Consider the following 13,045-nt stretch of genomic DNA (forward strand, 5'->3'; position numbering starts at 1 on the left):
GCAATATCCTTCTACCCTCCTTACCTATCCATATTCCCTATCAAATCTGGGATCACATTTGGAGGGTAGATGGAAAAAATCAGTCTATAATCCAACTGCGCGTCGAGCTGATCAAGTTTCGCCAAGATCACTAAAAATCTCCGCCAGTTGCGAATTATTCAATCAGCCGCGATCTCCGCGCAACATACAGTGATACTTAAGCAAATCAACAAAAGTGTTGGATATTTAGAAGAGAGAACGAAAACGCGTACAAAAGACCTACACGCGGCGACTAAGTGAACCAGATTTGTCCTTTGCCCATCTTTTTATCCAACATTTATTTAAGTATCAGATTCATAGAATTATGTCTTAGATTATATTAATAGTGCCTGTATAGAAATGCTTCGAGAAAAACGCGTTAACTCTTTTTCATACAATTTTGCGTGATAAATAATTATGAGTGATTCCTTTATAACTTCTATGTTTATTTTGTCTTATAAATTCTGCATCTTTTTAATGCGTCAACACTCATTTTATTTATTAAATAATACTACAAGATACATTTTATGCGTAAATATATAGAATACTAATAAAAAACAATGAGTCAGCTAATTTGACAATTAACTGACAAAAAATTTACCCGTTTTTAAGGCTCAATGGTCTATCTATATAACCTAAGAGTTTTGTGTATAAAATTTAACTTCAAATTAGAAGTAGTCGACTGTATTTTTAATTCAATATATATATATATATATATATATATATATATATATATATATATATATATATATATATATATATATATATATATATGTATATTCTTATTTAACCCAAAAAGCCTACTACAATATTAGTCCCACGAAAATCGTCGAAATAGAAGTTTGCAGGGCAAAATTTTAAATTTTAAAAGCATATGCTCTCTTTTTTTTTGTTTTGTTATACGACTTAGAATGGCATACAAGTTGACGGCCCACCTGATGGAAAGTGGTAACCGTCGCCTATGGACATGAGCAGTGCCATGGACATAGCAGAGTATACTGTTTCGCGTTTGGACTCAGATGTTATTCCTCTGTACCCTGTAAATTCACTATCATATCACACCCTTCAAACTGAAACACAGCCGTGCAAACACAATTGCTTCACGGTTGAAACACGAATGGGGCAGAGGTACCCAAGTAATCGACTTTTGTTTAAAGTCTCCCTCTGGTGAACGTTAACTCTACGTGAACTCTACGTTTCGCGTACCGCGTTATAAAGTTTTCTCCGGCAAAAAAAGGCATTTACATTTTAATTTTGTTTCAAAGTGACTGCTAAGAACTCGAAGCGATACCGCTTTATCTATGTGCTCGAAAAATAATCTGTTTGCAAACTTCAAACTTACCTTTTGAGGTTCAGCTTAAACTCGCCGGAACCATAATTAATTCAGGGCTCACTCTCCCAACCGGAAAATTGGCGTAAAAGCCACAGGTTTTTTTTTAATGGGTGAGAATGGAACGGTAATCCCACCTGTTCTATCGGTATACGCTAACAGGGCACCAGTGAAGGATGATAGGTGAAAATGAAAGTAAATCAGTTAGCCCATGTAATTTAGTCGAGAAAGCTCGACTAGTTTCGGAACCGTCCCGGAACCTTAGTCTTAAGCGGCTGCAACGCGACCGCGAGCCTGACCTGCGCAATAGAGTTTTCTCGACCAAATTACACGTAAGTTAAACTGGTAATTATTAGATAGATATATAGATAAACACTTTATTTGACCCATTTATGACACACGTAAATAAAAAAATGAGTTCTTCCAGCAGCAGTATTTCCGAACCGATACGACATCATAACCTTCAAGAAAAGAGCATATTCCGTTTTAAAAGGCCGGCAGCACATCTGCAATACCGTTGGTGTTGTGGGTGACCATGGGCGGCGGTATTCACTTACCATCAGGTGAGACGCATGCTCGTTTACCCTCTGTGTTGTAAAAAAATATATAAAATATTAATTACACTTTTTTGTTACATTAAAATATACTCGTAATGTACGTACTTCTATTAGATTAAACCCTTTAACCCTGGATGTTTAGCCAGAATACAAAATGACGACGCAGTGTAACTATTTCAAACAAGAAATGTCCATTTTGATTGGGTCACTGCTGGTGAGATGTGATCGCGAATTCTTTAAACCTACACCACACTAATGGGATATAGCGATTTGAAACGATGTGTTCAAATAAGCGATTTAACAATATAAGCGTTTTACCACATTATTTTTATTATCTTAATTTATAGTATATATTTTTTATATATATTTTTATATATATATATATATATATATATATATATATATATATATATATATATATATAGAGCAAGAGTCGACTTATCTCTGACAGAGATCTCTTCCAGTCAACCCAGTACAGTGAGAAAACATGTCGTTAGCGGGCAGCTGAAGTGCTACAACTATTAATACCAACATTATTTTACAAATATACAGTTAAATAAAATATTAAAATATATAATAAAATATTATATAAATATATACACTATAAATAAATATAATACCTACCTACTCATACAGTACATGTTAAAATAAATAAATATACTACGTACATTAGAAATTTAGTTTAATGATTTTAAGATTTGACAGTTCAATTAGAATATATTTACGTATTAAGATATTATTGCGGTCAAAAAGAAGACGACTAAAAGAGAGAGAGAGAAAAGATAGAGTTTAGACACCTGCTTTTTTACACTTTGAGTTCTCGCACAATTATAATATGATACATAATATAATGGCATTGTTAAATATGATAAACACAGCTCACCTTATGGACAATGGTAAAATGGTAACCGTCGCCTATAGACGTGTACAGCACCATGAATATCACAAAGTACACAATGTAAACCCCATGCGTTAACACTCCTATGGACTATGATATTGTGTAATTTCACCACCATAATCCAGGGTGGATTATCGTGGTGAGCAATATACCCTGGATTATGGTGAGTCGTCAAACCGAAAAACAGTCAAGTAATGACAGCTGTTACACAGCAGAAACACTGAGGAGAGACTGATGCTCAAGCAGACAATTTTTATACATATATATGTTTAAATTTTTTTTTATACCACTGAGGTGACAAACAAGCATACGACCCACCTGATGGTAAGTGGTTACCATAGCCATATGTAAAATATATGTAAAGTAAAAATATATGTATTTCTGCGATAATTTTAATATTTAAAAATAGTAACTAACGTGAGTCATCATCATTACATCATTATTTCAGCCATTATCCGTCGCTTGCTAGACGGCTTATGTCCAACGTGAACGTGGATCATTATTTATTTATTTATTTATTCATTAGTACATATATGTGTACATGGCGGACTTAACGCTAAAAGCATTCTCTCCCAGTCAACCATAGGGAAGTGTCAGAATACTCGAATGCGGTACTACTAATTATTGATTTATATACATACTAAAATTACGTATATAAACGAATAAATATATATAAATAACAAATATACTTACACATATATGACATATACTATATTATACACGAAATTGAGAATAATATAAAGCACTTACTGTTCGGACAAAGTAAAAAAGTGAACGTGGACGTTTTTTTTGAAAGACGGTTTAGTCGGTAGTCTCTTGATGGTATCAGGAAGCGCGTTCCAGAGTCGTGAAGAATGTAGGAGAAAGGAATCATACTGTATACATATGTGGACTTTATTCACATTTTAAATTCGGGGATGTCCAACTAGTTTCGAACTGGATAGGAGCACTGTAAACTCATACATGAGTTCCACAAAAAAAAAACAACTTTATCTGTAACAAAACCAGTTATTTGATTTATTTGACTTTGTAGTTTTTTTTATTTTTATATTTCTTTGGAACCAATTTATATATTTCTTATCAGATAAAAAAATTCAAATAGGTTTAGAACTGGCGGAGTTATAATACCTGAGTTCACAGGAATGGCAATACACGGGAGTATACTCTGTTATGTCCACGGTACTGCTCATGTCTATAGGCGACAGTTATCACTTTCCATCAAGTGGGCCGTCAGCTTGTTTGCCATTCTACGTTGTATAAAAAAAATTATGATGAGTAACAAATAAAAAATAATACATCCGAATTAAAAATCTCCTTTTTGGAGTAGTTTGATTAGATGTTTATAACTAGCAATGTTACCGTGTGGTCCCGGCATAGAATGGGCCACCAAATCCTTTCCCATAAGTGTCATAAGAGGCGGCTAAGGGAACTCAATGATCGAGGGATAGGCAACGACATCTCTCTTAAAACGTCACCAAAGCTTAACAGCGGTTGCCAACCCGCCTGCCAAGCATGGCAACTATTTACAACATCTCAAGGGGAAGTCCTATGTTCAACAGTGGACAGACGACTGATATGGTGAACAAGCAAAGTGCTAAATGCTTTCAATTAAAAACAGTATTTATTCGCTTCGCCTGTTAACAAGTTCGTAACCTAATTCCCCTATACAGTACGTTAGAAAGTTCGAGGCTCGAACTTTTGGCGCAAAGATCTTTCATTACAACGTGGTATTGGTCGCGTACTTTATCCAACTACAATTCTATATAACAAATAGGGGTGTGTTCGTACATTGAGTGGAATAGTTCGAATCATTGACAAAATATTACTTTTTTAGAGCCAATATATTGTCACCATTACTATTGCTACCCACTCTTAGTGTGTGGATGTTAATGATGGATACTCACTTATCATCCCTCACCGGTGCTTCGTTGAATACCGACAGCGCAGATAGAGTTACTGTTCCAGTCTATTCCAGCGCAAATAGGGTTACCAAGCATTTAAAACACCCTTAGAAAGGCAACAGGCAACTTTCAAGGACACGGGTACACAACACGGGTAACAAGGGTAATATTGGAATGGCAACCCCGTCTCTCTCCCTTGCCCTCCCTTAGTCGGTTCTTACGACACCCATGGAAAAGAAGGGGAGCTTCAGCTAGAATTAAACATGATAGTATTCAGGGGAGACAGCGAGGAGGTCGACCTGATAGGGTACAGTGCTAGCAAAAAGACTGTTTGACAAATTACTGACACTCACTTTTTGCCCCGGTGGTGGGGTTATAGTGAGGGATGAAATTTATGTTGGTTTATTAATGCATGACCAGTTTACCAGGAATTAAGGACGCCGTGTATGCCCTGGCATAGAATAGGCCACTTCTTCCTTTCCCGTGGTTGTAACGACACCGAGGCAACTAAGGGAAGGCGAGGGATGGGCAGCAGCGTCCCTCTTAAAACATCTATACAAGTCTAACTGCGGTTGCCAACCCCTTATGGGGAAGGCTTACGTTCAGCAGTGGTCAGTTAACGACTGAAATAATAACAATAATAAAGATGGTTTCTAAACGAGGTCGTATAGGATTCAACCTCCTTAGCAATATACCTTAATAGGTCGACCTCCACGTGATTGCCCCTGGAAACCATCATGATTAATTTTTGATGAATTCATCACCATGGGCCAACTTCTGCTGCTCCTGCTTCATCTTCACCTATCATACCTCACTGGTGCCCCGCCAGCGTATACTGTTAGCGCAGGCGGGGTTGCCATTCCAATATCACCCATTGAAAAAAGCATTTCTTTTTCAAACTGTTTAAAAAATATTACAGTACCGGATATTCTTTGGCTTGCCTGAGCGATAACAAGGGGAGTCGTGTGCTAACCAAATATTTTATCCATCTAAGAGATACAGGATCGATTCAACATGACAATTTCCTATCGGATGCGCGGCACGCCGACATAAAATACTGTTTACGCAGGTCGTCTAAGCCGAGTGCACATTCACCTTCAGCCACGAACTATGGATGTGGCATTAAAATTGTTATTTTGTAATTCATTATAGTACAACTGTAACTATTTTATCTCACTAATATCAATCAATACATATAATAAAATAGTAATAGATCGCTGTCTGTACATGGAAGATATATATAAAAAAAACTATTATAGGTAGCCTTTATGAACGCAGTAAAACCGAAAATAATTATTTTTAGAATTTTTGTCTGTTGGTCCGTATGTTTCTTTGCTTGTACGTTTCTGCACGCTAATCTCAGAAACGGGTTAACCGATTTGAATGCGTTTTTCACTAATGCGTTGCGGTTTGCGCTACTTAACATTTAGTGTTTATTATATTTCAATCGGTTCATAAATAACAAAGTTATATCAATGTAAAAAATCACATATAAAATGCTATAAAATAACCGCTCAGTTGAATTGGCTGAACCTTTTTTTTATTCTATGAAAAAATTTTTGAAAATTGTCCACTAATGCGAAGCCGGATCGGATCGCTAGTTCTATAATATAAAATAACTATTGTAATAATACTCGCTAAGACAGAATCAAAAACCTACCCCAAATTAAAGAATTAATAAAGTCGATTATTCTATAATGAAATTCAAGTACATCTGACTTGTCTCATGACGTCAGTTTTAAACATGCATTCGCGGGGACGGGACTGTTAATAATGAGAATCAATAGTCCCATTGCTAGCAATATAATTTACTAGAGGGAGACTTTGTACAAAAGTCGTTTGCTTGGGTACCTCTGTCCCATTCGTGTTTAGTAAAGCAATTGTGTTTGCATGGCTGTGTTTCAGTTTGAAGGGTGAGATATGGCAAAAAATTGCAGGGTACAGAAGAATAACATCTGAGTCCTCAGAAACGGCAACGCATGGGGGTTATCATGGGCGAAACAGTATACTCTGTTATATCCAATGGTACTGCTTATGTCTATAGGCGACGGTTACCACTTTCTATCAGGTGAGCCATCAGCTTGTTTGCCATTCTACGTTGTATAAAAAAAAATATACCTTGAAACTTGGTCAGATCGATAGATATATATTGATAGATAGATATCGCTATTACCAATTCCTAGTTGTTGCGGCCTCTTTGACCGGTTTTATCGCTGGCCGCTAAGACATTCTACAATTAAAACTGACAGCTTGGGACAAAACAAAAGGACTTAGACAAAAGACCGATAAGAAGACGGACGTAATTTTGATGACTAATTTTGCCTTTTAATTTTAATACATTTTGACGACAAATTCGGACCCTTTGACCTAAAAAGCGGTCCATCGACCTTTCAAGTGGTCCTTCGAGCCGGATTACAACCAACCTATGGTGCAGACACGAAGACAAGCGAAGATGACGACAATTCCGACGACGCTGCATGCTACTGCTGACCAGGGTGAACACGACCGACAGTCCGCCCGCGGTAGCCGCCAGCCCTCACCCACGCCATCCGCCCGTTCGTACTCTAGTACGTCCACCACGACTGTAGTAAGAAGACAACGACTCCTACAACTACAATTGCAAGCCGCGGAAGAGCGCGCGTTGATACAAACCAGACTCATCGAAGAAAAACTTGCATTATCAGCACAAGCGCTTGAAGATGAAGACAACCTCCTCATGCTCAATAGGACACAGTCGCGCGAGTCCCTACGTCTGCCTACAACCTCAGGTATGGCGTATCAAAATAATATTAGTATGCCTCACGCTATCTCGACGGCTATCAATACTGATACACAGACACAGCCTGAAATGATGCCTGTACCACCACACATTCCTACACGCAGACTAGAGAATGACAACACGAACATGTCTAAACTCCTAGCCAGGCAAACAAGCGCAAATGAGCTGCCCTTGTATAGCGGTGAGCCTGATGAGTGGCCGTTGTTCTATAGGCAGTATATATCGACAACACAGCTGTGTGGTTATAGTGACGATGAAAACATCGCACGACTAGCGCGCTGCCTGAAGGGCCGTGCGCGTGACGCTGTATCTGCGCTGTTAATGAGTGCTACAAACCTGAAACTAATAATAGACACATTGAAGTTACGATTTGGTAGACCTGAATTAATCATAGAAGTCAGGTTGAATAAAATAAGGCTCATGCGTGAAGTCCGTCATGACGACGTCAATCATTTAATAGAATATGCGACTGCAATTCAAAATGTTGTAGCTACGATGAAAATGACAGAAGAGGTTGGACATTTGACTAATCCCACTTTAATTCGAGAAATAATAAGTAAACTGCCGTCACTATTGAAATATCAATGGAGTATGTATATATCAAATAAAAATGTAAATATTGTAACTTTATGTCATGTATCTGAGTGGCTCATGACCGTAGCTAGCGCTGCCACTTACATTGCTCCACTGCCTATTAAGACTATAAATAATCCTGTTGCGAAGCCGCCGACCAAGCCTGACCATAGACCATGGAGACCGGTGGTGGCTACAGTTTCATCATCATCACCTACATGTGTGCTCTGCAACGGTAATCATCGACTAAGTGATTGTGATGATTTCAAACGGATGACGATAGACGACCGCTGGAAGTTGGTAACTGACAAAAAGTTATGTTTCTCTTGTCTATCTGCACGACACCAACTAAAAGCTTGTAAGAGAAAAATTAAATGCTCTGTTCCTGAATGTGTCCGTGCTCATCACACCCTGCTTCATGCTGCTCCACACGATGAGACTGATGATAGAGTAATATCCGTCAATCATGCTGAAACGACAGTGAACAACGACAGTCGAAGCTCGCATGTACTACTGAAGGTCGTGCCAGTAGTTGTATCAGGTACAAAAGGTGACGTCATTACCTTCGCTCTCCTTGATGAAGGCGCATCTGTGAGCCTGGTTGATGCTGCTCTACTCGAGAAGGCTGGCATAACTGGTCCGACGACAAATCTGCACATGCGTGGTGTGTCCGGAATGTCAACCACAGAGACGGACTCGAAAATAGTGTCATTTAATATTCGCGGTTTGAATGAAAAAAATGTGTATAGTGTAAATAGTGTTCGTTCTATAAATAATTTGAATATTGTAGTTTTTCATATAAAAATATTGTAAATAAATTTCCTTATGTGACTGACTATGTGACAGACTATGACATACGACCTAGAAAGATTGAGTTATTAATTGGACAAGATAATATTGACTTAATTATTACTAGACAAATAATACAAGGACATAAGAACGGACCTATAATATCTAAGACGGACTTGGGTTATGTTGTACATGGGAACATAGGACTTCGTAGTATAGCGAATGACAGAACTATATTACATCTATGCTCTTGTGACGAATTACACGACCTCGTTAAGAGATCTTTTTCCACAGAGTCTTTCGGCGTGAAGCAGACAGGTGACTTTCCTCGTTCTCGAGAGGATCAGCTGGCGCTGAAGATTATGGAACAGACCACGAAACTCTTGCCTCAAGGACGATGGGAGACCGGCCTACTCTGGAGGTCTGATGACGTTCAGCTCCCGAATAGCTACCCACAGGCGAAGAGTAGACTTATAGGTATCCAGAGAAAATTTCGTAGGTATCCTGAGCTTGCTGTCAAGTATGAGGAGAAGATCCAGGAGAATGTTGATAAAGGATACATCTCAAAATTAACTCCTGAAGAGGCCTCGATCCAGACCAATAAGACATGGTATCTTCCTCACTTTGCCGTTTTTAATCCTAATAAGCCTAATAAGTTGCGAATTGTACTTGACTGTGCAGCTAAGTCTGACGGTAAGTCACTCAATGACTTCTTATTGAGTGGACCTGATTTTTTAACATCTTTGCCTGCTGTATTATTAGGGTTCCGTCTAGGCAAATATTGTGTAATTGGTGACATCCAAGAGATGTTTCATAGAGTACTTATTAGGGAAGATGACCGACATGCCCAAAGACTTCTCTGGAATAATGACGTTTATGTCATGAATGTCATGACTTTTGGAGCTGTCTGTTCACCATCATCAGCTCAATATGTAAAAAATTTGAATGCTCGTAGATATGAGGCGACTCACCCAGAAGCTGTCAAAGCTATTATAGACCACCATTACGTCGACGACTACATCCACTCTTTTGACGATGAGGATGACTTGGTACGCGTAGTGGATGATGTAATACGTATACATGCTGCAGGTGGCTTCAATATAAGGAATTTTGTCTCTAATTCTCATACACTATTGGAACACTTACCTTCAGACAAGCTATCCCCGTGTATCCTGAAGATCCTCTCTGACTCCAATGATGATCAGGTAGAACGTGTGCTTGGAGTGCGCTGGAACCAGGATTCCGATGAGTTTATCTTTCTATTGAAGCTTCCTAAGGTGAGCGAGGACATTAAGTCAGGGGTGAAGAAACCAACCAAGCGTGACATATTAAGATTGACGATGTCCATTCTTGATCCTTTGGGTTTCCTCTTATATGTGACAGTGAAGGGGCGAATTCTCCTGCAAAATATCTGGAAATCCAAAATCAGCTGGGACGATGAAATCGAATCGACTAGTTTCAAGGAATGGCAGTTATGGTTGTTGGAATTACAAAAGGTCAGCGACTTTAGACTTCCTCGTTGGCTTTTTACTGACATGTGTGACAAACAAGCTGACTTAGAACTTCACATTTTTTGCGATGCAAGCAGTAAGGCTTATGCGAGCGTTGCATATCTACGCGTCAAGATGTCAGATGGTAGTTGGCATGTAGCTTTCGTCTTGGCACGTGCTCCCGTCGCACCACTCAAAGTAATGAGCATACCTCGTCTCGAGTTACAGACTGCCTTGCTGGGTGCTAGACTAGCTCACACTTTGAAGCAATACTTTGATGCAAGCTTAACACTCTGGTCTGACTCTAAGACTGTTCTGAGCTGGCTTCGTTCTGACAGCGGTCGTTTTAAGCCTTTCGTTGCCCATCGTGTCAGCGAGATTTCCGAGTTAACCGACGTTAATCACTGGAGGTGGGTACCGTCAGGCCTGAATGCGGCAGACGATGCAGCTAGAGAGACAGTTACCGAGGATAATACGAGATGGTTATATGGACCACAGTTTCTCCGGGGGTCCAAGGAATTCTGGCCGTCTGAAGAAACTAAATTTGTTGTTGATCCTGACGACGTTGAGGTGAAAACCATCTTAGTTTTAACTGAAATGCCCGTTAATCTGCCTGACGTCAGCCGATTCTCAAAGTTTTGGAGGTTAATAAGAAGTACCGCGTGGTTCTACCGCGCTGTATGTAACTGGATTCACAAAGATAACAGAAAACGAGGTGAATTGACAGCGGACGAAGTTAAAGAAGCAGAGAAGGCGCTTATTAAGGATAGTCAAAGAAGAATATTTTCTGACGATATTAAAAATATTAAAAAATGTGGACAAGTGGACAAAGAGAGCTCCCTACGCCAATTGACACCATTTCTGGATGAAGACGACATTCTCCGCGTTGGTGGGAGGATTCGCGAAGCGAATGTTGGCAATGACACTCGACACCCAATCATTTTGCATCCAAAAGACAAATTTACGCGTCTCATCATGCATCAGTACCATCAAGATGCAACCCATAGTGGACGGGAACTGGTATTTAATAATCTTCGACAACGTTTTTGGATAATTGGTGGAAGGAACGCTGTCAAGTCTATTTGGAATGACTGTCAGTTATGTAGAATAAGGAGAGCAAAACCTGACCCACCTCTGATGGGACCATTACCCGATATAAGGCTGACTCCTGGTGGACGCGCTTTCCAGTATACGGGTCTGGACTATTTCGGCCCAATGCTGGTCAAGGTAGGCCGTCATCGAGAGAAGAGATATGGAGCTCTTTTCACCTGTCTTACGGTTCGAGCTATCCATATTGAGGTGACACATGATTTATCGACAAGCAGTGCTATCATGGCCATCCGACGTTTTATTGCTCGTCGTGGTTACCCAAGACAAATATGGAGTGACAATGCCACCACTTTTAAAGGAGGCGACCGTGAGCTGAAATTGTCCGTGGCGTCCTTGGACAAAGGCGAACTAACTAGATTCGGAAGTACCAGGGGTATTGACTGGCACTTTATCGCCCCTAACGCCCCTCATATGGGAGGTTGTTGGGAGCGAATGGTGCGCTCTGTTAAGACTGCTCTCCGTGTCACTCTAAAAGAAACAGCGCCGAGTGATCAAGTTCTGTCAACACTCCTAGCGGAGACAGAACATTTTGTAAATAGTAGACCACTAACGTATGTACCTATTGACAAGGACGACGACTTACCTTTAACTCCGAATGACTTTTTGATGACGAAGACAAATGACATGGACCATCCTTTAGGTACTTTTGACGACGGTGACTTACTGCGACAATCCTGGCGTCACTCCCAGCGACTGGCCGACCTTACCTGGAAACGTTGGATAAAAGAGTACTTACCAACTTTGACAAGACGAGACAAATGGTTTCGACAAGAAACACGACCGTTAATGACTGATGACGTTGTAATTATAACTGACGATCAACTCCCACGAAACCAGTGGCCCAAAGGACGAGTGACGGCAGTGTATCCTGGGAAGGACGGCAAGGTTCGAGTTGCTGACGTGCTGACTTCGACTGGACTCTATAAGCGACCAGTGACAAAGCTGGCCAGACTGGACGTCCGCGCCTAGGCCATGCCTGGAGTATTGGCTTCCAATACTGGAGGTGGGGATGTTGCGGCCTCTTTGACCGGTTTTATCGCTGGCCGCTAAGACATTCTACAATTAAAACTGACAGCTTGGGACAAAACAAAAGGACTTAGACAAAAGACCGATAAGAAGACGGACGTAATTTTGATGACTAATTTTGCCTTTTAATTTTAATACATTTTGACGACAAATTCGGACCCTTTGACCTAAAAAGCGGTCCATCGACCTTTCACTAGTTAAATCCGCCATTTCCACTATCTAGGTGTATTAAAATTCAATAAATAAATAATGCCACCTCCAAACTTAAGTATCGCTCTTCGTGTCGACTCGCATTCCACCTCACAACGGCGGTGTAACCTTAGCGGAATAAATTGAAACGTCTACCAGTGGAACTATTCGCACTCGATCTCGGAGAGAAATTACCGGTGGGGGCAACGCAGCGCGGGGGCGCCACTTTTTATCTCTTGTTCCTCGTTATTTTCTTCGGGGCGTCTCATATTCTTTTTTATAGCACAAAATCCGCATAATAGAAAAATTGAAATTGAAAAATACGCCTCTAATGGGAAACTCTTGACAAATAGACTCGTGTGTGCGCCGTAATGTTGGTCTCGAG

The 13,045-nt window shown here is 40.0% G+C and overlaps 1 protein-coding gene across 1 annotated transcript; it reads left to right on the forward strand.

Annotated features, from left to right (window-relative positions):
• The first annotated feature begins 7,156 nt into the window (after positions 1 to 7,156).
• LOC128200434 (uncharacterized) lies at positions 7,157 to 12,564 on the forward strand. Its single transcript, XM_052893837.1, has 2 exons — positions 7,157 to 8,780; positions 8,903 to 12,564. The coding sequence occupies exons 1-2, from the start codon at positions 7,157 to 7,159 to the stop codon at positions 12,412 to 12,414; spliced, it is 5,136 nt and encodes a 1,711-aa protein (XP_052749797.1). The 3' UTR covers positions 12,415 to 12,564.
• Positions 12,565 to 13,045: the final 481 nt, after the last annotated feature.

This window comes from Galleria mellonella, unplaced genomic scaffold (assembly GCF_026898425.1).
Source record: "Galleria mellonella isolate WM207_F2 unplaced genomic scaffold, CSIRO_AGI_GalMel_v1 utg184, whole genome shotgun sequence".
NCBI classification, from domain to species: domain Eukaryota; kingdom Metazoa; phylum Arthropoda; class Insecta; order Lepidoptera; family Pyralidae; genus Galleria; species Galleria mellonella.